This window comes from Cottoperca gobio, chromosome 5, assembly GCF_900634415.1.
Source record: "Cottoperca gobio chromosome 5, fCotGob3.1, whole genome shotgun sequence".
Classification (NCBI taxonomy): Eukaryota; Metazoa; Chordata; class Actinopteri; order Perciformes; family Bovichtidae; genus Cottoperca; species Cottoperca gobio.
In genome coordinates this window covers 24,569,265-24,595,065 of record NC_041359.1, presented here as the reverse complement: position 1 = coordinate 24,595,065, position 25,801 = coordinate 24,569,265, and the positions used below count along the sequence as shown (strand labels likewise).

General features: G+C 39.5%; 1 protein-coding gene across 3 annotated transcripts in view; it reads left to right on the top strand.

Annotated features, from left to right (window-relative positions):
- The window catches only part of igsf21a (immunoglobin superfamily, member 21a), a 151,101-nt gene that overhangs the window by 97,582 nt on the left and 27,718 nt on the right, over positions 1 to 25,801 (top strand). For all 3 annotated transcript variants that reach the window (XM_029432341.1, XM_029432340.1, XM_029432338.1), the window contains exon 5: positions 25,412 to 25,527. In XM_029432341.1, coding sequence (XP_029288201.1) covers positions 25,412 to 25,527 — 116 coding nt within the window. The remainder of the gene's footprint in view (positions 1 to 25,411; positions 25,528 to 25,801) is intronic.

The following is a 25,801-nucleotide window of genomic DNA, read 5'->3' as shown; positions in this document are numbered from 1 at the left end:
CATGTAAAAGTAATTACACAAAGTATTTTGAGCTAATTAATGTTTTGTATTCAGCAGATGACAGTTAGAGTTCTGGAGAACCTGCGAGTGCTTTTACCCCAAAACGCTGTATTGATGGGACTCACTGTTTAAGTAATTAAACAAATATGAGCCCTTTAGTGATATCTTTTTTATTTCATCCCGCAGGGAATGAGGAGATACTTGTAAAGCAAGCCAGTGAAATATTAACGCATTTCTGCTGGGATAAGCTTTACATTGTTACACATCTTAACAGTCATTTTAATCTATCTAATAATTTAAACGACTGCTTATTGAGGTTAAATCTCCTCATTTGACTTATTTTAACTACTTGTCAGTATCGTTGCACAATGCTGGTGCATTAGCCTTTTGTACCACAAGTCATTGCTAGTACCATGTTGTAAACATTGTACCATGACCGGTATCATGGTGCATTGCTTGTAGCCTACCATGGGAAGTAGGGACAGGGTATTTCTGTACACAATTTGCATTTGTACTGTATGCATTGCATTATAAAGCTAAAGATCATAAAGATTAGCAAAGTAGTAGCCATCAAACCCACAGTTGAAATCCACTGGGCACAAATTGGCCAACAACTCTCCCGATGGACAGCGGCGCAGTACCATGAATGCTTGAAGAGATATCATGAGACAGGATGACGTACATTACTATGAGCTTAAGTGTGACAATGTAAAAAGCTACTATAGCACAACGAGTCAGTGCCTAATATACATATATTTTAGACACACTTTAAGCACAATATGAACATTGATCATTGTCTGCATTTAAGCCCTCATAGTGTTGAGCTACTGCTAACAGCCAACAGAACAGCACTAAGTATATAATATATTCTTTACGCTCCTCAGTTCAGCCACCCAATGGAAAGAGACCCTGGAGGCACATTAAAAGTTTGGCTTCTCACTTTAGATGTAGGCATGTCCTGAGTAGACCCTGCTACTTCCACCAACATATGGCACTATTGTTAAAGAGTGCAAATTAGGGTTGTACTGAGTATACTGAGCTGCTGAAATGAACAAATACCATTTTGCTCTGCGTGACATCGAGGGATGTTTATTATACTCCGTTAAACGCAGCATCTCCTGCCTGTCATGCATTAATCATTTAGGAATGCCCCTACCAAGATGCATAATCCCAGTCATGGCACAGCAGCAACAGTGGAGGACATCAGGCAGAGATCCTTTTGAGCTGTGCAGGATTTCTCTTCTATACATACTGAAATGAAAATACCAGTTGAAGTCAATGAGTCATATCATACACTAGTCAAGTCAAGGTTGGTACTTGCATAAGCACAAAGTTGTAGATGTGTCAGTGACATGGACACAACTGTTTTGACGGGAAGAAACTTTCAGCGAATCAGCATTTTTTTTGTCTTCAAAGCGCAACACTAAAACACACAAGTATACATCTTCAAATGCTTTAAACCCTCACTTTAGAATAACCTTGTGATGTCTTTCACAATGCAGACCTTTCTTGTTTTATAGCTTTCCTTCCTTCATCCTGAGACGTGCGTGTCTGATATTGAACACGTTGCCTCCCCTGATGTCTCCTTGTGGTTATCTGTATGCTGTGAAGTGTAGGTCATTCCTTGTAGCGCAGTCTACCTCATTCCCTTCACTCCCCTTCGCTAAGGATGTCTTCATCACTTGCTGCGCTCTGCTCCCCACCAAGGTCCCTCCTTTGAGCGTGGTTGACTGAGGAGGCGACAGAGTAGAAACAGCTTCACTTCCCAAGAGACACGCAGCTGATTGTACCAAAGGATGAGAAAACCTCTTTGTCTCTCTACCTTTTACCTCAATATCACCTTGCTTGATAAGTCTTCTTTCCTACGAAGTGATCAGCGTAAAAATACTTTCTTGCTTCATAGGGTTTTTGAGCAAGTTTGGCAAAACTTATCAGCGTTATCTTTTTCTCTGTAAATGAATTGATTCATACACTTAAGGAGGTAATGTGTTGTATTTTAAATTTAATCCACTTCTCTGGAGAATAACCCAAGGGCATCCATAACTTGAAAAAGGTCAACTAAAAAGAGCCAGCCAGGATGAAAAGAGCCCGAATGGCTCCCTAGTTTGTGATATCATTTCCAGCCCAGAGTAAGTATATGATTCGATTTATTTTTAGCTCGGCCCAATGTGACGGTACAACCTTTTTGTAACTACAGGGAAATACTTAGACGTGAGCTCACCTGTCTGTCATTTTCGCCTATTTGTTATTCTCTCATAACATTTATTTTGTGATGAATTTTCTTCAAGTATTTGCGCCCACAGTCTTCCCCCCGTGTGCTCTCTGTCAAAATATTTAATTACGTTGACTCCCTTAAAACCGATTTGATGCTTAGCTCCCCAGAAGGGATCGCTCATAATATCAAGGTCCCAAAAAAAACCCAAAGCATGTGAGTTTTTATTTTCTTTCAACGTTCACAAGATATTCACAGAGGCTACATTCATTATATTGTAATATAAATACAAAATGGTTTAAAGCTTTGAAAGACAATACTTCTGTAGATCTTTAGAGTTGTGTTTTTAATTATTTTAGTTTTACATTTCCATGTTGTGTATAATCATCTCCCACACAGATTTGTGAATTCCATTTAGTTGAGTTGATCTTTCCACTGTCACGCTTGGAGGGTGAAAAGTTGCAGATATTTCCAAAAGTGGTGCTGAGTACTTTTCACTGTGGTCTTAGCTCTTTGAAATTTGACACTCATCTCTGTGGCTGCACAAAGGACTGAGACAGGCGATATATTTATGGGGAAAGAAGAAATACAGGTTTAGGAGCCCCTGAAAGCAGCCCGTGGGGCACGGATCGAATGCATTTCTTCTCTCAGTGTGCCCATTTTTAAAACTCAAACAGGAATCAGAGGAGGGGAAGCTGAAGGGAAAATTGAAATGGGAAATTTATATTATATTGGGACCGTTATTGTGCTCTGCTGAAATCTATCACATTAGGTGTAGGCCTGCATTAACTGTCAAAAATAGTCCTGCTGGGTTTCAGAGATTTGCAATGACGTCTTAGGAGAAATACAACAAAGCCAGTCTTAAGAAGCCAGACCTGTAACCCACGTAGAACAAATAGACCTCGTTTCGTTCTTTTCGAGAAAGGTGTTCTAAGATAAATTGCTAAATTACAAAAGCATTCTCAAAAATGATTTAATTGTGTTTGAGGAACTTATCAGGTCAAGTAGTTCAAAGGGCAGGAATGAGAGTGAAAGCTTGTGAAACGCGATAGCTGTAGAAGAGCCAAATGCCAGTTTGGTGATTCTGCATTCTTTTTGTAATCAACCACTAATTGGTGCGATATCGTCGACTCCACTTTCTTCCTCTCTGTCTTCTTATAGATCTTATTATTTCAGCTCCAGTAATTGTACCATTGGGAGCTCCTTCACAAACATTTTGGAGGATTTTATATACGAAACATTTTCTCGCGTGTGAAATATTTGTTTAACTTCCTTGATTGAAATCCCAAGACAGACCGAACATAATCTAATCACAGTTTTATTATTCTACTTCCACCTTGACACCAGAACTATAATATCTCCTATATATCACATCATATGTCTCACACAGACTATAGTGGATTTGTGTTTGTTATATGATGTGGCGAGTAGAGTGTGTTCAGTTGTCTGTATCACAGGAGCAGCTTCCATTTAGCTGATGCACTCATAGCAGCTTTGCTAGAGAGAGGATCGGCTGGTTATGGAAATGTATTCAGACAATCCATCTTTTTTCCCATATTTACTACGCCGCTGCAGTGTGTGCTTCAGAAAGAATAGAGATGCTGCCATGCTGTTGAAAAGTGAACAGAATTGACTGCTGTCTTAAGCTCACTAGACCTCACAGTCACTGTCACAGCACACCAAGGAGGAATGTAATTGGGGCAAAGGAATAGCCAATTAAAAAATTATATTTTGTGATATGTTCTGTTTTGAAAGGGAGAAAACAGTCAAACCCCTCAGTATTGGAGAAGTTTTGTATTTACACAGAACCAAAGATTAAAAAAAGCTCACCTGCCAAAGTGGCCGGTAGAATTGACACAGCGGCTGCCAGATTTTTTGCCGATATTTGGCGGGTTGGCAAATGTTAATTTCAAGCCCTGGTGGCGCGACATGTGGTACTGGCATGAGCTGTAGTTGGCAGGTGTTGCCTGTGTGGGAGCATACAGATCTGAAATCTTGTCTCAAAATGATATATCTAACCACTGAAAACAGATATACCTGGTCTTAAAAATGATTGACTGCCTTGAAAGAAATATATATATATATATATATATATATATATATATATATATATATATATATATATATATATAAAAAGATTGATTGCCTTGAAAGAAATATAGAAAAATAAAAAGATTAATTGCACAGATCAAAGAACTTCCCTTAAAGAAAAAGAGAGATGGAAATCAGCAGGGTGCTCATATACAGTGCTAATTCAATATGTAGATTATTTTAAGCATTACGATTCCACGAAATAAATCTACTGTATACAAATATAGACAAAATCTAGACAAAAAAGGTAAAACCTTACAGCAGATTTCTCTTCACATCCACATGGAAACTATTTGAGTCTATAACCAGAGAATTCAGCTTCACTAGAAGAGACTGGATCTGAGGACTCGATCACTCTATTTTGGCAGCATATCAGTGAAATAGTCAGGGGCACGTCCATGCATACATTAATAGACAAAAGCACTAGGATCTTACAAATCCATGCTAAGACTAATTGTGGTTGCAACAAGAAGCAAGTGCAACGATTTAGAAACAGGAGTGATGTGAGCTCTTTTCTTTGTTTCAGTTCAAACCTTGGCAGCAGCATTCTGGATGAGCTGCAATTGATTTATAGAAATTTTGGAGAAAGCTGAGAGCATTGTCTTACAAATAGTCTAGCACACGGACACTGTTGTGCATCTTCGGACAAAAGACAGACTCTTGATAGAATGGAGTTTCTGTCCTTACGTGCAACTTGAATGTTAAATCCAAAACCAAACTACGAGCACAGTGTCTCTTTTTGCTTTCCGGGATCGATACACTTGATCCTCACCTTTTTCTACATTCATCAGTTTGAGGACATTTAGTTCTTTCAATGTCAGATGTGTCATTTTTAAGGTATTAAAACTCTAAATATCCATTTATCCTGATGGCAGCCATCAGGATAAATGGATATTTAGAGTTGGGTGTCGTCAGCATAAAATAAAGCTCAACGTGCAGATGACAACTCCGTGTCAAATCACAGACTCGAAAATAAAAATTAACTTCAAACTTATTTGACTCATGGAATCCTTCACACTCATGGATATCAGTTAGATGTACTGTTGTCAAACTTACATTATGTGTGTGTGATAATCCGGTTGTAAGAGTAGATTGATTTGTACATCTGCACTGCATTAGTACATGAAAGTATCATACATTTGATAAGAAAATAAAGCAGACTCAATATTCAGTAATGCAAGCGAGTTTTAAGTGTATAAAGTAGAGGTTTTAAGCAGTTTTGGAGACACACAAAGGTACAACAGACAGGCCTATTAAGCAGACAATATGAATCATCAAAGCATCTTTCACACCTTTACACAATGAGGCACTGTGGGAGGCAGGCAGTACAATATTGTTGACCTGAGCACTGAATGTGCATTTCACTACATGCTTTTGTCCTCATATCCATATTCACTGAATACAACATAATATAGCAATGTAAGGAAACAGGCAACACTGCAGCCGGTGAATTACTGTAAGAGTGCAAGTCAATGGTCTGCATTCTGAAGTCATACAAGCCCATGAAATATAATACTTTCAAGTACGTCATCTGTTTATGACCATGCAGTAATCACCAGGGTGTCGCAGTGTAATGTGTTCACACAAGTGAACTCTTGAGACCTCGGTGACTACCCTCAATGATCGCACGCTTCAATGTAAAAGGTTTGTTAAATCACGGCGCTTCATCGTAAACCACAATGGAACTCATACACTGACGGGCCTACCATACAGTAGTTCATCTCTGGCCTGCAGTTTAACATCTACTGAAAGCTCCTTCACTAAATGATGCAATCTCTACACCTGTATGGAGGATTGGGCTGGCTAGGAGCTATGTGTGCTTCTGTATTTTGTTCAACTGGTATATGCTGGGTATTCTGAAAAGGGTTTACAGATTAGTGCATTTGTAGTGCATTGGTAGAGAATTAAGTTCTTGAAGTAGCTTTAATCTCTGTTCTGATCTGGGATAATTCAATCTGTTACAAAGTGAGATTTGAGTCAGACATTGATATGAATTGTTGGTGTTGGCTGGTAGATGGTCGAAAACAGACAAACCAGCCAGCAGAGTTTTTCACTGCAGCAGTTGGACCGCCAGAGACGACACAAAATCATCCTCTTTGAATAATGCATGTCAGAGGGTTCTCTCTTAATGACATCATGTGAGCAGTGGTGAAATGCTGATGCATAAAATGAAAACATAATGTATATCATACTTTTCATTTCCAGGAGAGTCGGCGATGCGCATTCTTTTCTGAAAATATCCTCTTGAAATGCACGATATCCAACGATTTTATGAGGTGCCAGAACGAAACCTTTCTACAGAGCTGAGACTCCACCTCAATCAAATTATGCCATAATGGAAAGTAGGTGCAGAGATGTCTGCAACCTCATGTGTGCCAAAGTCAATATGTTTGTTAGATTGCCCCTGAACAGAGTAACAGTGCTCCATAAATTATTCCTTGTTCCATATAATGAATACTCTTTCAGCTGGCTCTTGCTGCTGGCTGTGACTTTGCCCTAGAGCATATTCCATTGTGACTGAATGAGGATGTGGAATAGAAACAGGATCACAACCTGACTTGACAATTATAGCTCGACTATTTCTTTCAGCGCACAAGAAGTTGTCTCGTGCCCGTGTGTTTCTGCTCTGCTGATATGAAAACGAACTCAGCCAGATGTGAAATGTAGAACACTGAACTTGCATAGCTCACTGTGGGTTCGAATGTAGAAGGCCATAGATAAGTGTACGTATTGAGGTCTCTTGTGCCTATCTTGGCCTACAACATGCCAGTTGTCTATGCACAAAGATGTACCGCCAGAAATCGAGTTTCCTGGCATTTAGCATCCACAGCTGGTCCAATTTTAAAACTGCACGTGTCAGCAAAATAAAACTCCCGTCTTATACTCCAGTCATACACTTAAAAGGCAATAATGGTGTAATTGAGTTGTGAGTTTACAATAAAAACGGTATTACAGGTAATACAACATGGCAACCACATACTGTATACCACTTCTGGCACCAAGATGTGGAACTCACAACATTGCACTCACAACATTGCACTGATCCATTTTGATTAGTTTGTTTCGAGAGCCTTCAGCAGTCTCTAGAAATATGTACCAGCATCTATTGTGCGATGTATTAGCTTATATTGCCATTTATATTATCAGTATTTGTTTTTCTTTCGAACGTCAATGCACTGATGTTCAACGCTAGATTATTGTATAGTTGCCACGTATCTCTACTTATTAGGTGTAGCGACCTTCGCATGTGGTCGGTGGGTCCCTGTATGTATTTTCACAGCTCACGGGAAACACTTCCTGTGGCCCCGAGTGCAGCGTGCTTAAATGTTTGGACCCACGGAAAGCAGTGTCGCAGCAGTGTTCTGCCTTATGTTACTCTGTTTGAATTTACTGTTTTATTCCTCATTTTAATTTCCCCACTAGAGAGTAGCCATGAATCATTGTCATCTTTTTTTTTTGGCAACTTTGCCCTTGAATTTTTCCGGCTCTTTCAAGAGCCTTATTATTAATGCCCGGACTGCAGTCATACACGTGACATCAACATGATAATACCGTAAGCCTGCAAGTAATGAGAGCTTGTTTAGCACTAATCTCAACCATTTGGAGCTGTAATGAATCAGCAACAGTCTCTTTCCAACAAGAGAGTTGCTCTTGGAGTCAATCCATCATTGTTTTGACTTTGTGTGTGTGTGTGTTTTATATGGAAGTTGCCGTATTACAGTGGAAATGTGAAATCCCAAAGTACTCAGCAGTCAATAATAGCAGTTGATCATGCATATTACACTGGAGCACCCACAGGCAACCGTTTGATGTGTCGATCTGTCAATCATTGTAAATGAGCTCAACTGAAAACACTTAATTTGCCAGTTCCAATTATCATGATAGTGTAATGTTGTTTTCTTGATAGAAGAAATATGGACGCTTTTGTACTTAAGTGACTTTGGGAAATGTTTTGCCTCCTCAGCAGTGAGTTGAATTGCAAATACATCATCTCAATATTAACAAAACACTCAGTTTTTCACTGACGTGGACAGAATAGCAATGTAAGTGGTTTGCATACGCACATATGATAAGAAAATGGTGAATTGAGCTTAAGTTTTCCCATGTGAGACATTACAGTCTCGGTGCTACTGCAGACCCCTTTCTGTACTGATTAGCACACGTCACCGCTAACTCCTCAAGCTTCAGTTTGGTTTGAACAGAAATTCCCCACAATCCCCTCTGTATGACCAGGAATCTGAGCATTTACAAACCAATTATCCAACAACTGCTCTGGTTTTTACATGTAAAACAACTCATTTGAAAGCTGCAGCTAGAATTATGCTTTAGCTTGTCAGTAGCTTGTCACATTTCCTCATCGGAGCTTCATTAAAGAATCATAAAGGATGGACCACTCAAAAATGATGCCACACTAAAAAAGTGCTGTTACTTACTTTTTTCTTCCCCCTGAAGTTTTGAGACAGCAAAAAAATGGCAGGGACTGAAATTGACCTTTTTACCCGATTTTATCTCGACTTAAATTCACAGACATTCAGTTTGTAATGCTGACCTTCAATGCATTAATAAAGGGTGAGTTACTTTAAGGTTATTTTTACTTTTAATCATCATGTGAATCATTTTATAACTTAAACTATTAGGAACGACAACGACAATAAGATGATGAAGAAGGGATATCTGTTGAGATATCTGCAGATCGTTTGGACTGGATGAGGGAGTTTCATACACAAACAGAATGAAGATCATGTTCTTCATATTTCTCTTCATAACAAGGTCACCATAATGAAATTGGTTATTCCTGTCTCACTCACACTGATGACAAGTGGATGAATGTAATGCTCATGTTCCATTAATTATTCGTGTGTACAGAAAATGACGATGATGCGTTTATGAGACGGTCGGTCTGGTTTATTAACCTTAACGTCCAACTGGAAGGCCCTAGATTACATTACATAATTGTTACGCTGTCTTCTAAAATGTGTACAGTTTATTTTCAGTGGCAAATACAGTTTATAGGAAATTACAATTTGTATCAGCATAATTCAAGATCCTTTATGTTGAACACATCTTAACAACTACAACGTAAGCATAAATGCAAAAATATTCACTGTCAGTGTATGTAATTGGTTTCTTGTTAAACATCTGCTTCTGGCAATTTTGGCAATTTAAATTGGGTCACACTTATTGGGTCAACAATATTGATAATTTTAGTCCCTAAATAAAACAATCAAAGTCTTATTACACCTTCAATTCATGTCATATATGATTAGGACGAGTTCATAGCCTGAGTTCAAGTGGGTTGGTCACTGAATGGTAACTATTGTTGTGGCTCCCAAACGCCCTCCTCTGACTGGCTCCACCTGCTGTCCACATATCCAATGGTGTGATGGATGGCCATATGGAAGTATAAAGGTGGGAGCAAAAGGCTTTTATCCAGCAGAAATGGCGTATACGTGGCACCTTAGTGGAGACCTACTCAACCTTTATTTGGTAGTGTTTGGTAAATTCTTTGTATAGGGTAAAACCCTGCAGCAACTATCCAGAAGTTCCATTTAGTTGCAGCACATTTCTACATCTTCTCTGAGTTTGTTTGAGCAGGCAAAAGTGAAATGATATCATTATAGAGAATAGAATCAGAAGGATGAAACATTCTTTTTTAAATGGGCACACATGCAGAGCACACAGCACACACAGTGAAATTTGTTCTCTGCTTTTAACCCTGCATATCCACAGTTCTACAAGCACATTTACACACACCAACATACTGACGAAGACACATGCATATACAGTGTATGTATTCCACATATGCATGCACACATTTACACAAAATACATTCGCACACACACAAATACAAACACTTGAGCAGACCAAAACTCCAGGGTGAATCAGAGCAATCTGGTCATCCTAATTATAGCGTGCTCTGTTGTACGGGGAAACTGGCAAGGTCCTCAAGGAAAGCTGTAATCAAAACCACAGGCAGCAGGGTGCTGCGATGAAGTGTCTCTCTACATGTGCAGTTTATATAAAGGCATGGAATTTAAAATCCGTGACCCTTAAGTGCAGTGTGCACCAGGCATGAGGTTAGTCCTCGTCTGCTTCGGTCTCTATGACTTCTCATATGGAGAGGAACATTGCAGAGGTCTTTCCCTGCCTAGGAATATTGGGAACTGGATCATTATGCAAATAATGTGAAGCGGCAGGTGTAGTGCAGCATGGAACAATTGCTTAACCTGCCTTTAACAAGGGCCACAGCCCATAAATCAAACCCCATACCATGACTTTACAGTTCATCCCATTTTGTCCTCATTTTACTTTGGATTCACGACATAGCTAAATGGAATATTACATAGAATTGAACTATTATTGTGGATGGACGATGCAGGATGCACAACAGGGCACGCATCGACTCCTAACAAGGCTTTGTTTCGTCACAAGTGCTTCACACATTTCGCAGCCTAATCTCTACAGTGTTACAATGCGGGTCAATGCAATGACTGTCACCACCCTTGGAATGTCAATGGAACTTCAAACTAGTTTAGCAATTAGAGGCATCCTTGAAACAAACCCTATCATGTCTTGAAGTAAAAGCTTCAGAATTAATTGAGAACGTTTGCCAATCTGCTCAGTGTGAAATAGCTCAAGTAGAAAAAAGGTTTTGGCTGCATTTATGTGACGGAAATAGCTGCCATGGGATGTTATGACAAATTCTCTGAGCTGCCATGATCAAAGATTCAATTGTCGAAAAAAATGTTTTTAAGTATAGACAGGGAACAGTCCATCAGGTCAGTGAACGTATAGTATAATGCCAAAAAAATATGTTCTTTGTTGTTATTCAGCTCTGTGTATTTAGAAGCTTCACAAGTATGTTGAATTAAATTATTAAAAGTTTAGAAGTGTGAAGTTTAAAACAGGCACACACAGAGAGAGAGAGTCCAGTATCACCAGGATGTTAGTCATCAGTTCTATGTTGAAAAGATTTGCTGCACCATCAGAGTTCAATTTATTTTGAAAATGAAAAATGTTTTCAGTCCTTTACGTAAATCGAATATTTTCTACGGCTAAAATCGGAACCAATGAATTCATGAATATTTAGGAATTGGAGATGTAATGTGTCACCATGAACTAATCAAATAGCATGTCCATGCTAATGGTGGATTTGTATCGCGTGTAGAAAAAAATAATGCTAATTCATTTATTCATTCATGCATTTATTTGCTCATTCATTTATTCATCGATGCATTTATGCATTCATTCATTCGTTCACTAATTCTTTCCATTATTTATTGCTCGATTTTTTTCCCCTTAATTATAGGTTACCTTTTAAAAGGAATGCTTAGATTATAGTTTTAAAGACTGCAGCTCAAGATCGAGTTAGAAATCTCTCCGACTGTCGTAGAAGGAATGCAAACTGGATTTCAAACAGTTAATCAAACGTATAATTCATACCTTGGACTGTTTGAGAACACCAGTATAATGCACTGTAAATAGAGTGTATTTATCTTGAGCTTTCAATTTGAATCGTCGTAGTGCTTCAAGTAATCGCCTCTGACACAGACAAACAAACAAAAAAGATAAGATCAACAAAACAGTTGTATGACAAGACGAAGCTGAGGAAAGTTCCTGGATCAACAGGCTAGGCTTAGTCCTCTGAGAAATTAAATCAACTTTGAGTTGTTGATTTTATCTTTTTGTGGAGGAGGAGTGTGAATGTCAGTCATAATATTTGCTGGGCCCAGTAAATATTGATAGATGCACCACAGTAATGAAGTTTAGAAAATACAGGTGCACCGAGTGCCGACTACGCCTCTTTCAATGGACGTAACAGAACGCAGGCAACTCAATCTCAGGGGTATGGTCCTATTATTGCAATCTCCATTCTCCCGTCTACTTTTGAATCCTAATATCCTATTGTCTTACAAAAGAAGGACAAAAAAACTGTTTAAACAAATGCTGGATAGGATTGGAATTAAAAGTTTAACACTCAAATTCAGCTAATCTGCTTGACTGGAAATGTTTTGGGTGGTTTTGACCAGATTTGATTGAGTTCTCCATTAAATTCCATTAAAGAAAATGTAATCGAACTTAGCACAGAAAAATGTCACGTTTGTGGGAAGGAAAGCTGCCGCCCTTGACTGGGGAACGAGTCCTTTGAGGAACTTCTGAACCCAACCAACACATCTTCTGTGCAGGAGGCAGACAGAGTAACACTCTAACACTCGGGGAAGCTTCCTCAGATCCCTGGCAGATTTCTCTGAGGTAGTAAGAAGCTCCTCAGCGACAAGGTGCCAGGTGTGGATGGGATTCGCCCCGGAATGCTGAAGGCTCTGGATATTAGGCTGTCTCGGCTGACACGCCTCTTCAGTGACGCCTGGAGATCCGGGGCGGTGCCTTTTTTTTGTCCATCTTTGCCCTTCAAAAGAAGCGAAAGGACAACAGAGCAAATATTTTTTTATTCTGGAAATATAATGTGACCATATTCTTTAGACTTTGCGCCAACAACAACCTAAGTACGTGTAGCAAATGTGCAGCAATAACGAAATGATGCTTAAAATGTAAATAAATAATTCTAATCAATCACAGGCCCAGCTCCTGTGTGTTAGAATCAGTACAACAAATGAATGATTCTTACAGTACCTGCTGTCCACAGCTGCTTTAAACCTTATGGAAATGTTCTCATTCAGTTAATTAAATCCTACCAGCCATCTGAAGGCAGCAGGACAGACATGTCGACAAATCTGCAGCCTCTGATTTGAGAGTTGCCGTGCCGGAGCTCAGCACCATTACACAGGGCTGTACACTGTGTTTACCTTCATTAAATCACATGCATGACAGCAGACTGCTGCAAAGTAACCACACACACCTCCACACACATCAGATTGGTCAGGTTATTATTACATGTTGACTTACAGCGTCTCATCAATCCTGTGTGTCAATGCCTCGTCTCCAAATTTATTTTCAACAAAATTGGACTTTGGTGTTTTTATGTTTTTCGAAATATATAATATATTACATTTGATATGATGTGACCATTTATGGCGTAAAATATGGTGGAATCAAATTCCCGCGGTCAGATAAATGGCTTCATCAACATTTTTTGTTATTTATTTCTATCACGATTGTACAAATAAAGGGAAATCGCTCACCATCTGCCTTTGGCTGCAGATATGTGGTGTTCATGTTGAGCCACTATGCACCATCCAGACAACAATATGATTTCCTGGACATGTTTCTTTCCATTTGTTGAAGATTTGTTGTCATCCTTCCCTGTGATTGGTACAGCTGTTTCTGAGCTATGAGACAGTGGCTGAGAGTGTATTTATTAACCACCACACCCACCGATTTATATTCCACTTCAACCAGCCCTTTGTAATGCTGCACATACATGCACCAAGACACCAGGAGACGTTATGTGTTGCAGTACAAAGCCTTCAAGACATAAATCTGGTATCCACAATGTTTTTTAATTCTGTGTGACTGGCAAAGCCACACACAGCCTATTATTCAGCATACTTGCATACAGCGTGGACACGAAATGTACAAAAAATGCGATCATTTTCCAAAAGGAATCAATTTAAAATCGATGTGAACGGAGCTCAAAAACACTCAACTTTGGCGCCATACCAATTCGACATACTTTAACATAGAATAAAGATTAAAAGTTGAAACAGTTCTCGAGACAAAGGACTTTATTGGACTAAATAGGTATTTTGATAGCTAGCACGGCTTTCACAAACTTAAAATTTTGAGACAATTTTTTACAATAGGTGTGTATGGGACAGAATGTTCAGAGCTTTAAGGGTTAGGGTTAGGGTTAGGATTTTAAAATCTTTTGAAAACAATATCTTACACCTGCTGCCAAGCACACCATTGTCACTCTTTATACATCATTTTAGGTAATAAACATTGGGAAATGTGTGGTATTCTGAAAGATGTGGTTGCTGAAGAAACGTGTCAAACGTGTGACAAAAACTCCAACCTACGGCCTCATAAAGCCTCATATTAAATCAGACCAAAATGCTTTGGAGACCAGCCAACAGTACACATTATGTAACCTGCTGCCACGGTCACATTTCTGACACTACAGACACGAAACTCACATTATTTGTTCATCAGGGGATCTCGAATCCTCAAGGTAAGACATTTTACCGACATTTTGAGTTTGACATGTCTGCCGTAGAAGGTAACTGTATCTTTACAGGAAGCTCAAGTGTGGCCTTTGTAACTCAACCACCCAGCTACTGCTATTAATACTTACTTAGCTCTTGTAATATTACCATGGGGACACGCACCTCTTGGTAGGGAATTTTCTAGTTAATAAATATAATTTTCTTACATTTTTCATGGTGAAGTATTGAAAAACACAAAATGCAGCATGTTTGAATGTAGATACTTCCGTACTCTGATGTGTGCAATTCAGCTCTACTTTGAACATAATTGGTAAATTGACATTTATAGAGCTTTTCCAATTTTTACGATCACTCAAAGCACTTTACTGCACTTTATTCAGAGTGCATATGTAGGGCAAACTATGTTGCATATGTCAGCTTTATAATAAATGTCCTTTTAAGTTTTACACAATAGAGTAGCACCATAAAGGTATTACACAGCAACCACATGACTACTGCATGACTTCATTAATCACTATGTTTTACTCAGTAAAGCACATTTTACAAGTGTGCACGTAATGTCCAGCTCTATCAGAAGCTACAATGTGCTGCACACTTTAATGAACATTGTTGAAACATGCCATCAGCTATAAGTTTCTATTCTTTTCAGAGTGGATTACTCACCAGAAAGAACCCATCAATCAAATGCAACACAAGGGAAATTATTCACACTTGATAAACCTTTTTATCCCTTTAATGTGTGAAGTTAGACACTTCAAACATCCCCATTATGTCCATGTCCCTAAGGAATGGACTGACACTATGAAGAACACGTTGCATTTGGTAGCTGCTTTGGATTTTTCTTTCTACATCAAATGTCTTTCAAACAGGAACTCACTGTCAACTAATTAATGACCCAGCGTTAAAGCCTTTTATATGGAGCTTTCTTTGCCTGTGGTCAGCACAGAGAATATTGTGAATATAATACTTAACAGTGACAGAGGCGTTCAGATTGTTAGACGATGTGAATGGTAATAACAGGTCTGAAAGCTGATAACTGATGGGGTCGTTTGTCACGGTGTCAATGAGGCTTTCCTGTCACCAAAACACTTTTTAAGTTTTTAATCTTTAAGTCACTGACAGAACAGAATCCGATATTGTCTATAGTGGGATTGATTAAGGTATGGTTTGGCAAATGATGGCGGCTTGTGTATGGCTGCATTTGCAGATTCTCAGGGTTTTTGCAGAACCAGCCAAAGATTGGCCATCACCACAAGAGACTAAAGGACTTTGTCACATGTCATCTCCAAGTCCACATTATTCCTCTTGTTCATTTTACTGCCAACAATTCAATAGAAGCAAAAAGGCCATGAATAGTTTAAAGGAAGCACGGGTATAGTTTAGGTGTGACTGCATGAAGTAGCATCGTAATAATGTGACATGAGTTGGTGGGTGATTGGCACAGTATGGTTCCCGGGCACTTTCTCAGTGCTAGATTTTCTTTGGCATTATTTATAAGCAGAACAGTCAGGAACAAGTGCTCATGACCAGATGGAGCTCGCTTGAGATTGTTAGCTTTAAGTTTGTTACGTATGTATTCGTGGCTAAAACAAGGGAACATTAAACACGGAAAAAAAGTGTCAACAAGCAAGAAGGCTGAAGTCTTTCTTGATTAAATATAGTTACACATTACCACAATGACTCTCTTTTATTCTGAGTCCTGCGAGATTGACAACATACTAATGTAGCAGCAACTGCTTTTTTCTATTCACGATTTAAGCATTTAAATCGTGTGTAAATCATCTCTCAATGTCCAAACATGTTTAGACATTGATACGCTAAATTCTTAAAAATTATATTTTTTATTCACACTCCAGTAAGTACATGTGTGCTTCAAAATACTGTGAGAATGAATAATTGAGGGTGAGGATTGAGATTTCTACACTTGTCAAGCCTCCTCACACGATTAAAATAGAAATGTAATTTTGACGGGGTTTTGCCTTTAGAGGTCTGAATAATGTTCAGAGACAGCTTTCACCTTGAAAAGCTTTCTATCACACATGTAACCCTGCCAACACATTTAAGGGTAACTGGCTGTGTTTTTAGTTAAGTGCCAACATTAATGTGTCTTTGCGTGATCAGGAAATTAGATTAATGTGATTACCCACTATTAATAAATCCTGTGAGCTCATGGGTCGTACGCGAGGAGGCTGCAGTATGTGCACTGTTTTGCATGTTTGGTTTATTTTATTACCAAACAAACCGTGGTCTTAAAATCTGTTGATTTCTACTGGTATATGTATTTTGTAGTACACCTCTTCTTACCGTTGCATTAATCATTCAGTTACCCTCATTTCAGACACAGAAACCTTTTATCTTTTTAAATAATCTCCTCACAAATGATCTAGGACAGGGGTGTCAAACTCACTTTAGTTCAGGGGCCACATGCAGCACAATTTGATCTGAAGTGGGCCGGACCAGTAACATCATAACATAATAACCTATAAATAACCACAACTCCAAATGTTCCCCTTCGTTTTAGTGCAAGAAAGTACACGTACATTCTGAAATCTCTTAAGAAAAAGGTGCAATTTCAACAATATTGTGCCTCAGCTTATCATTTACACATGTGCATTACAACTTACACATCACAGTGTATCTACAAAGGCACAAAACATTTTGTCACATGTATCTGGAACAGTATTTTACTTTATGATCAAAACAAATCATTTTTACACTTTGCAAAGTCATCCCGCGGGCCGGATTGGACCCTCTCGCGGTCCGGTTTTGGCCCCCGGGCCGCATGTTTGACACCCCTGATCTAGGAGATAAAAATGCAGCCGTCTTATTTGATCAAATAGTAGTAAATACAATATAATACTAAAGCAGGAGGCAGATCTCTGATGATCTCCTGCAATAATACTGCAGGAGGCCTTAGAATGATCTTGAAGCGTTAAAGATGTTATAATGTCATAAATATTGTTTGTCATCAGTATACATTGTACAACAATATCGATATTATTGATTTTTTTTTGTTGCTTAGAAATATACATAGCGAGTGTCCAGAACAGGTTAAACATGTTGAAGTAATAAATGTCATTCTGTTGTATTTTTTGCCCATTTTGGAAAGACGAACCTTTGATGCATGGTCACCCATTTGTCTTGGTCATAACTGCCCCATCAACAACCCCTGCATGTCAGCTTGAAATATGAATTCTCCTCCCTGTCCCTGAATGCTGTGTATACTATCGACATTTGTGCGGCTTGTGGCCGTCTGGTTGCAATCATTTGATGTAGATTTTCTCAAAGACTTCGTTGGGGGATTGTTCATATGGGCTGGGGCCAGAATTGAGTGATGGATACTTCACTACCTCAAGTGACTCTCTTTGGCCTCATATAACTTTACAGCCATATTTTACCCCCTTGGTCTGTAAATTAGATGTCATAAAAATGGGGTAGAAAAAAAGAAAGAAAAAACATTACAACCAGGCCTCGCAGTCAAACTGATCAAGAAATGTGTGTGTGCCCAAAGCACTGGGGACCTTAAAGGTGCATCCGTGTCAATGCCTTGTGATTTACCCAGCTGCCAAAGGGGGATGGGTGAAGCTGCAGAGGGCTAGAGGTAAAGGGGCCAAATTGTAACAGATTGCCAACCCTAAACCCCTGTCCTTAAGCAAAAAAATTGACTTTAGGGATGAGGGTGCCAGTCGCAGCATAATTGATGCTGGGCTAGGTACAGGGTAAGTCCCATCTGCCATTTTTGCTATTTGGGAGACAAAAAAAAAAAGCGTTCCCTTTTGTCCTGTCTCAACCAAGCCTTCAAACTGTGCTGGCAAAATCCTCTCTTCTATCCCCCTTGTCCTCATTATAAGCACAAAGCTGTAAGTCCAAGCCTGGTTTACCCTGAGAGAGCGGCAGCCTGGGGAGAGACTGGAGAGAGCCATGTACAGCCATGAAATATTGTATTTCCTATCGTATGGGAACAGAGCGACAGAGAAAAGCACAATTGTGCCTAAGCTCCCAAATCATTCTCTTTAGATTGTGATTTCCTTTTTTTTTTCTCTGTGTGTGTAATTTTCCTCCCTAGTTGTCATTGAAAGCTGTATGATGTGAGATGTCATTCCGTGGATAGCTCTAAATAGCGCTGTGTATTAGTTATACGTGGCTGGTGCGTAGATCTAAGAGGTAAACCACAATATTCTGTCCACTTGAGAGAAGACCACTTGCTGGACAGCTGCTATTGCTTAGTAATGCATCAATACAACCATATGTTTCCACAGACAAGAGCACTCAAACACATTGCTCACTCTCTTAAACCCACACACAGATCCAAGCACGCCGGCATGTAATATATGTGCTCGCTGTATTTTCAACAACAATCGGTGTGATTAATGGGCTTTATAACTGGGGAACTTGTTCAGTGTGACACAAGCTTTTGTCTCTGTGTTTCATCCCTTTTCCTCTTCCTGACAGCCACCAGGGCCCCCCTCTCATTGCAACCAGCTACCACTGGCTGGTGCGCTGAGGCACGAGGATGTGATATGAGCTGACAGCAAAGTAATAACCCATGCAAATTAATAGGATGGGGTGTAAATGCAAATGCTAAAAGCACAATAGAAAAGTGATTAAAAATGATTTTGGTATCTTTTATCTCGTGGTGCTTCTCTTGCTGGGGAATAAAAGGAACAGACTCACGTACCAGGGTCTCATGCCGGCGCTCATTTCAACATCTTTTTTTCCACCTCTTGAGAGAACTTATCTTTGATTCTTCTTCTGTCTCCCTCACTGCCACAATCGTACCCTATCCAACTGTGTGACTTCTTAAAAAAGCATTAGGGATCTAAGCTCTTTGGCAGTGTGTCATACTTATTCAGCTGAACTGAGTCTTGAATGCGTTCATGTTTCACCCCTTCCCGAGAATACTCTGTTTCACATGCACGTGTTTACACCAATATGAATTTAAATACCTCTCTGTAGGAACAAACTTAGCCTTGGAGCAGAAATCAAGCAGCAGTGGGGAATATGTCTGTGCATTGCCAAGAGCTGGCAATGTAAAATTTGTTTTGATTTTTTCGGATGCCAGAATCATATCCTCAAACCTACAAGTAAAGTTGAGATCAGGAAGGGTCCAATTAACTTCCACTGCAGACTTCACTGGGATGAATAATAGGTAAAAGAGTCAATTAAATGGACGTTTTGAATTTCTAGTTGCTTAACGCGCGCTAATGTTGCATGTCTGTTTCTACTCTTAATTCACCTCTTGTGCTTTTATGTTTTAGACTAATTAAAATGTGCATTGATAGCAGCTGAGTAATCTGCAGCCTTTACTCTGAAGTGTCCTGGTTTTTTCCTACTACATTTAATTAAGCAGTAATAACAATAATAATACATTTTATTTATAGAGCGCTTTCAAAAGGTACTCAAAGACGCTTTACATGTACATATAACAATAGTAATTACACATTAAAAGCAGATCTGAAGAGGTGGGTTTTGATTTGAGATTTGAACACGGTGAGATCTGCAGGATGGTATCGTGCAAATGCTCTACAGATGGAGTAAACAGGTTCATGCACCTGTGTCAGCTGGCATCAGCATCTGCTCTTCACAAAAGTTCTCTGAGTGAGTAATTGTAATTTTGGCAGCTCTATGTAAAACAGTATATGTCGCTATAGTGTCAGAAGTTAGAATTTTGCAAAGTGCACTACATCATCTTACCACTTGATATGTGCCGGCCTCTCCATCTGTGTTCTCTCTCTGGCTTTTGTTTCAGATCTGCACATCAGAGCCACAGTGTGATATTGTCACTCTGGCACTAAGAGGAGGGAAATATTTTTTTGATGTTCTTTGGGGTCCACTTGTGTATCTGTCTGTCTGCGCTATTATTTCCAATTTCAACTCTAAAGAACCTCTCCAAATACAGACATGAAATTGTTTTGCATATTGATGACACTGTGTCACTTCAAGGGCCTCTTTCAAAGCATTTTGAAACACGACCATGCATTCACAATACATGGGGACATGCCAGGCTGCTTGCCTCGCCGTATTCACTGTACTTACTACAGAGGAGTCAAATCTACTCGTGCCTTTCTAATTGTGAAAAATAAATTACCGTCCGTACAAACGCTGATGGAAATTGGTGTTTGAAAGCTTTATTAAAAGCAAATCTCTTCAGTGGAGCATTCAGACCTAATGTTCCTTTGTGTATAAGTGGCATGCATCCACATAGGATAGTTGGTGACTCAAGCACAAGTCGTGCATAAAAGCTAATATGCAGTAAACAAAGAAAACAAAAGCGGCAATGCCAGGCAATCGTGAAGCTTTCTGAAACTGGGAACCTTTGCTAAGTCAACATAACCTTCCTTTTGTGATTGCTATTCGAATTGTCTTCTACTTTAACTTCAGGACAAAGATTGGCTGATGCTTAAGTATGCCAGCTTTCACCTGTATCAAGCAATGTCACACTGAACCCACAGTGTCATTTATGAGGTGATTGGAATACTTTGAAACTGTATTTAGTTGTTCCGTACATGTTTAGTGCATTAGGTACACAGGGGGTTGGAGCCTATCCCAGCATGCATTGGGTGAGAGGCAGTGTACCTTGCACAGGCCACCAAGACACACAAACACATGCGTATATACGGGCATTACGGGTCAAATAATACTATGTCGGAACAAAGTGGACAAAGTTATGGGAAAAAACAATTTGTCAAGAAATGAATCCAGTGATTATCATAAGATTAAAGTGAGAAGTGAAAGGACTTGCACTGTTTAGCACTACTTAGTGAAACAATTCAAAATTCATATTGGTTACCTTGGGACTCTTAGGCTCACAATAAAAAAGTATAGATTCATCAAATATTTATCACTGTCAGTAAAAGCAAGCCGAGGATGACCTTAGGCCCCTTTTCTTTGCATTCCTCTCTCCCCCCCCCCCCCTCCCACGCACACACACCAACTTCATCCACTATAAAAACCCCTCCAGAGATGTGGACTTGAGGCCAGGGTGCTTAGTACAAGGGGATGTTGGGAGTGTTTCTTGTTCGTCCAGCTGTCTCCAGAGCTCTAAATCCCTTAATTATGAGGCCAGGGAAGGCAGTCTCTTGGGAGCATTAAACATGCTCCTGTTCTGCACAATCACCAATCCCATTTGCAGGGTTCTTTCCTTTTTGTATTTTAATCTTTTTTTCTTTGCTTTTTTTTGAAAGATAGCAGGCTTGACAATATAGAACAAGAAGGAGGTGGTAAACGAGAGATGGAGGGAGAGATCATTATTGAAGTAACTTGAACAGCAGTACTACCAGGTACAAAATGATGTAAATGCTGCTTTTGATTCAGAGATGTGCAGCTCTGAAAATTGGAAAAAGAAGAACTGGCACATTACACATTTGCAGTGTACCGCTTTAAAGTTTCAGGGTCTGTATTCATATGAAATAATGGGACGTAGTCAGCAGAGTATACAGGCAAAGGCATAAAAGGTGTGCCATTGTGCTATTGTCACCAAATCAACAAAAATGGACATAATGGGGTAAGTGAAATACTCTAAAAGCCTTTTTGTCTCTCAAGCCATAAACCAATAATATGCATGGCCAAAGAGATTCCAATCAATTCTGAGGAAAAAAAAGAAAAACATGCGGCAATCTGAATGCCAAGCACACAGATCAGAAATACTTTTGCCCGTACACTGTGCCGCTGTGCCGTTTTCATTATGCAAAGGAAAGGCAGAGATTGTGCCGAGAGGATTTGGAATTTTTATATCTGTTCTTGAATCTTGAGTCTTTAAAGAAACCTTCAGAAGAATGTCAAAGATATTGACATTTTTGTATTTTTTTTCTAAAAGTTTCTTCGCTTCGACACATTGTTGAGCAAACTTAACTGTGGTTGCTTTTTTTTTGCATTTTGATTCATAAGACTTTCTTTCCCTGCTTTGTATGAGCTCTATATCGGTATCACCATATTAGACAATAGCCTTGTCAAAAGAGAAATATAACTATTTATCAGTTGTTTTTAAATGATCGGTATGCAGGCTTCAGTACGAGATTGAACTGAGAGGCAGACACTCCCATTTAACACGCACGACAAAACGGCTTAAAACTAAAACTTAAGCACAAAAGAAACAAGTGGGCGAAGAGAGAGCTGCAATTAAATGAGGTATGAAAGGCTTAGACCCCATCATCAGAGACAACCATCTTAATCACATACAGGGTTGTTGTGTTTGCAAATAGTGTGCTGTGCACAGTAGGTCTTGTTTTTTTAATCATGTCAAATATTTCACCAAGGTTTATTGCTGTCTTAGGCTTTGACTCCCTTCAGGTAGACCGTCCACCCACAGGGCACAAACCGATGTTGCAGCTCTCCTGAACTTACTTCACCACAAGGTTGTGTTAGTGATTTTATTCCGACTAAACAAAGCACCTCCTTATTCGTGCTTTGGCAAAGTACTTGTCAGGGGATAATCAATACTTATCATTCAAGTGGAAACTTGCAATTTGACAGTAATTATTTTGGATCTAATAAAATTGGATTTCATGAGATTAGTCTAAATTCAATTAGTGTGGTTCGGTGTTAAAGCTCCCTGCAGAGTGTTGCAAAACTCTACACTTCTCTTTACATTTACAGCTGCTAATATTTTAAAATGAATCATAGTTTTTAGCTGCTTATAGCAGTACTTGAAGCACTTTGCAGACCACATATTGACAATGGTGTTTGGAATATATTTACTGGTCTCCAGCGAGCTTTTTACAAAGTAGAATATGGTGTTATTTTATGGAATAGAGCAATCAATAATATAAATCTATAAAGTGGAATTGTTTTTTTATTATTGTCTGGCTGTATATTGGAGCAACTTCATTGTACTGGAGGAAATTCACCACTTTACATTGCTTCTGTGTCGGGTACTTGTGAATGATCGGTCAGGAGCAGACACCTCTGACAGCTTATCATATGCCAGGTTTAGACAGGCTTGTCAGTAAGCTAATGGGGTGTTCTAAGGTTAATTTACTACCATATGAATCCCATCAATTAGCAATTAAGAGGTGTGGAAAAACAGAGGCACCCAGGCCAGCAGCTGAATCCCCACCAACCCCCACCCGCACCTTTAATCAATTAATTTATGTGGCATGGCTGTTTAAACCGCTTGATTGATTTAAGTGACGCATGAAAAAGACACTGCTCCGTGTATGACCTTTCTTGTTGCCTCACAGTATCCGCCTTAAAGCTGGAGTAGGTAGTTTATTTTTAACATCGTTTGGCAAGAATTCCATAATAACCTTTCAGCATGTTGTTATTCAAGTGGTACCCAAAGGTAGAGCAGATCACAATCGTGATTGTGATCCCAATGCCGTTATACAGCAATATATGGTAATGGCCCCTTTGCTAAGCCCCGGCCCCTGCTTTTTACTTATTATGTAGAAACGTAAGATTTTAGAAATGTACCTCCTTCCAAACTCTCTGGGTAACAAGTATCACTATTACATGTGTCCCAGGAACAAAGGTTAACCATCGCTAACTGGAAATATACAAAACCAGAGTTAGAAATTAAGAAACTCTGAAACGATTGCATGAGAGTCTACGGAAGCAGAAGCGGCGGGGCTTAGCGAAGGGTAAATTCGATGAGAATTACCGCCCTGTTTTCTTTGCGAACATTGGGGCCTTTAAAGCCCTTTTTAGATGACATACTGTGATTCGAGGGTCTAGCGAGCTACAATATACGCAAAGCATTACAGAGATTGAGAGAAAATGTTGCTAATAGTTTATCCTTCTGCTAAATGTAGCCGTCGAGCTCATGCAAAAAGCTAAACTATTAGTGAGATGGAGAAAACTTGTTTCTGATATTATAGCGTTCTACTAAGCATAGCCATGAGCTGCCGAGAGCCGATGGCTACGGTTAGCACAAAGCTAAACTATTAGCCACATTTTCAATTCTTCAAAGATATTATACAGACTATTGTTTTGATAAGTCTGTCTCACTTTTTTGGGTTGCTTTGCAGTGTAGACAATTCTTGCAAATACTGGAATAGCAACTTTTTGTGCAGAATATTCCACGGTTGAATCAGCCTTTCACCATCTGAAGGGACGTGCCTGTGCATTTGTAGAACAGCCAATAGGAACTGCCTCTCTCTGAAATGACATTGGCAGAATCTGGAGGGAAATACTGCTCCAGACATCTATTGAATGCTTATGCATGACGGTGCATGAAGAGCCTCATGAAGAGAAGACTCGTACACAGAATACATGAAGAACTAATATTGTGAAAGGTGCCTTTGATACTCGGCAGTGCTCGTCAAAATTCAAGTGGTCCTTATGCAGCTGGTCATCTGCTACAGTGTCATCAGTTAAAACCTGCTTGTTGATATTTCCATGAAACAACCACTACTCCGAGGTATTCACATTCATATTGAAGCCACCAGACAAGAACTGGAGCAGGACTGCATGTTGAACAGCTGATTTTCCAGGGGATGCTGGAGATTTCCATGCATTACCTCCTTTTCCTCCCAGTGCTCCTCTATAATGCCTTATAAGTCTTGCTCACATGTTTTCCCTTTACACTGCCATGACATACTTGCTGGAATCCCTAGAGAGAATAGACGGAGGGATAGTGATATGATATGTATGAGATTTTCAACCTTATCAGCCTCATCTGACTCACATGAGCCCTGGGGAGTTTTGAACATATTGTCCCAACCATTCAGTTACCATTTTAAGTGGAGATTTGCTCAGCAGGTTCTTACGTAAAATAGATAAAGCCAGTCTGAACATTTGTTTTATTTTGAACATCCGGTCACAACAGCGTTGCTCCCACTTCCTTTGTCTTTTTCTGCTGTCACTAGAGCCGCCGCTACATCAACCTACATAACCAATAACAATAATAACATTTTATCACAAAATAACTCCTGGATTGCACTGAGCAAGTGAAAGCAGATATTTTTCTAACAGTTTAAAACTGTTTGAGGTTGCATTTTGTGTTTCAGGATATTGATTGACAGAGCTTTCTTTGTGTCCTCCACAGCACCTCCGAACAACATATCAGTGGTGGCAGAGAACACTCCAGCCCCGTTCAGTCGATACCAGGCCCAGAATTTCACTCTCGTCTGCACTGCAAAAGGAGGGAAACCAGCGCCATCGGTGAGTTACTGTTGAAGATACTCCATGCTGTTCGTCCACTAGGGACCTGCGTTTACGGCACACAGATCCCTGCTGTTTACAGAGGGGAAAACACTGCGTCGCATGTTGCTGACAGGTTGTTCATATCAGCAGACTACTAGGAGTTATGTTGTTAATGTTTTAACATTACAGTAAAATGCTCTTTAAACAGGTTTTAAAAACGCGTTTTGCACCATCACAATGCTTGATCTCAGTGCTTCCCACAAACACCCCAGTGTGATGCTAGAAGACACCG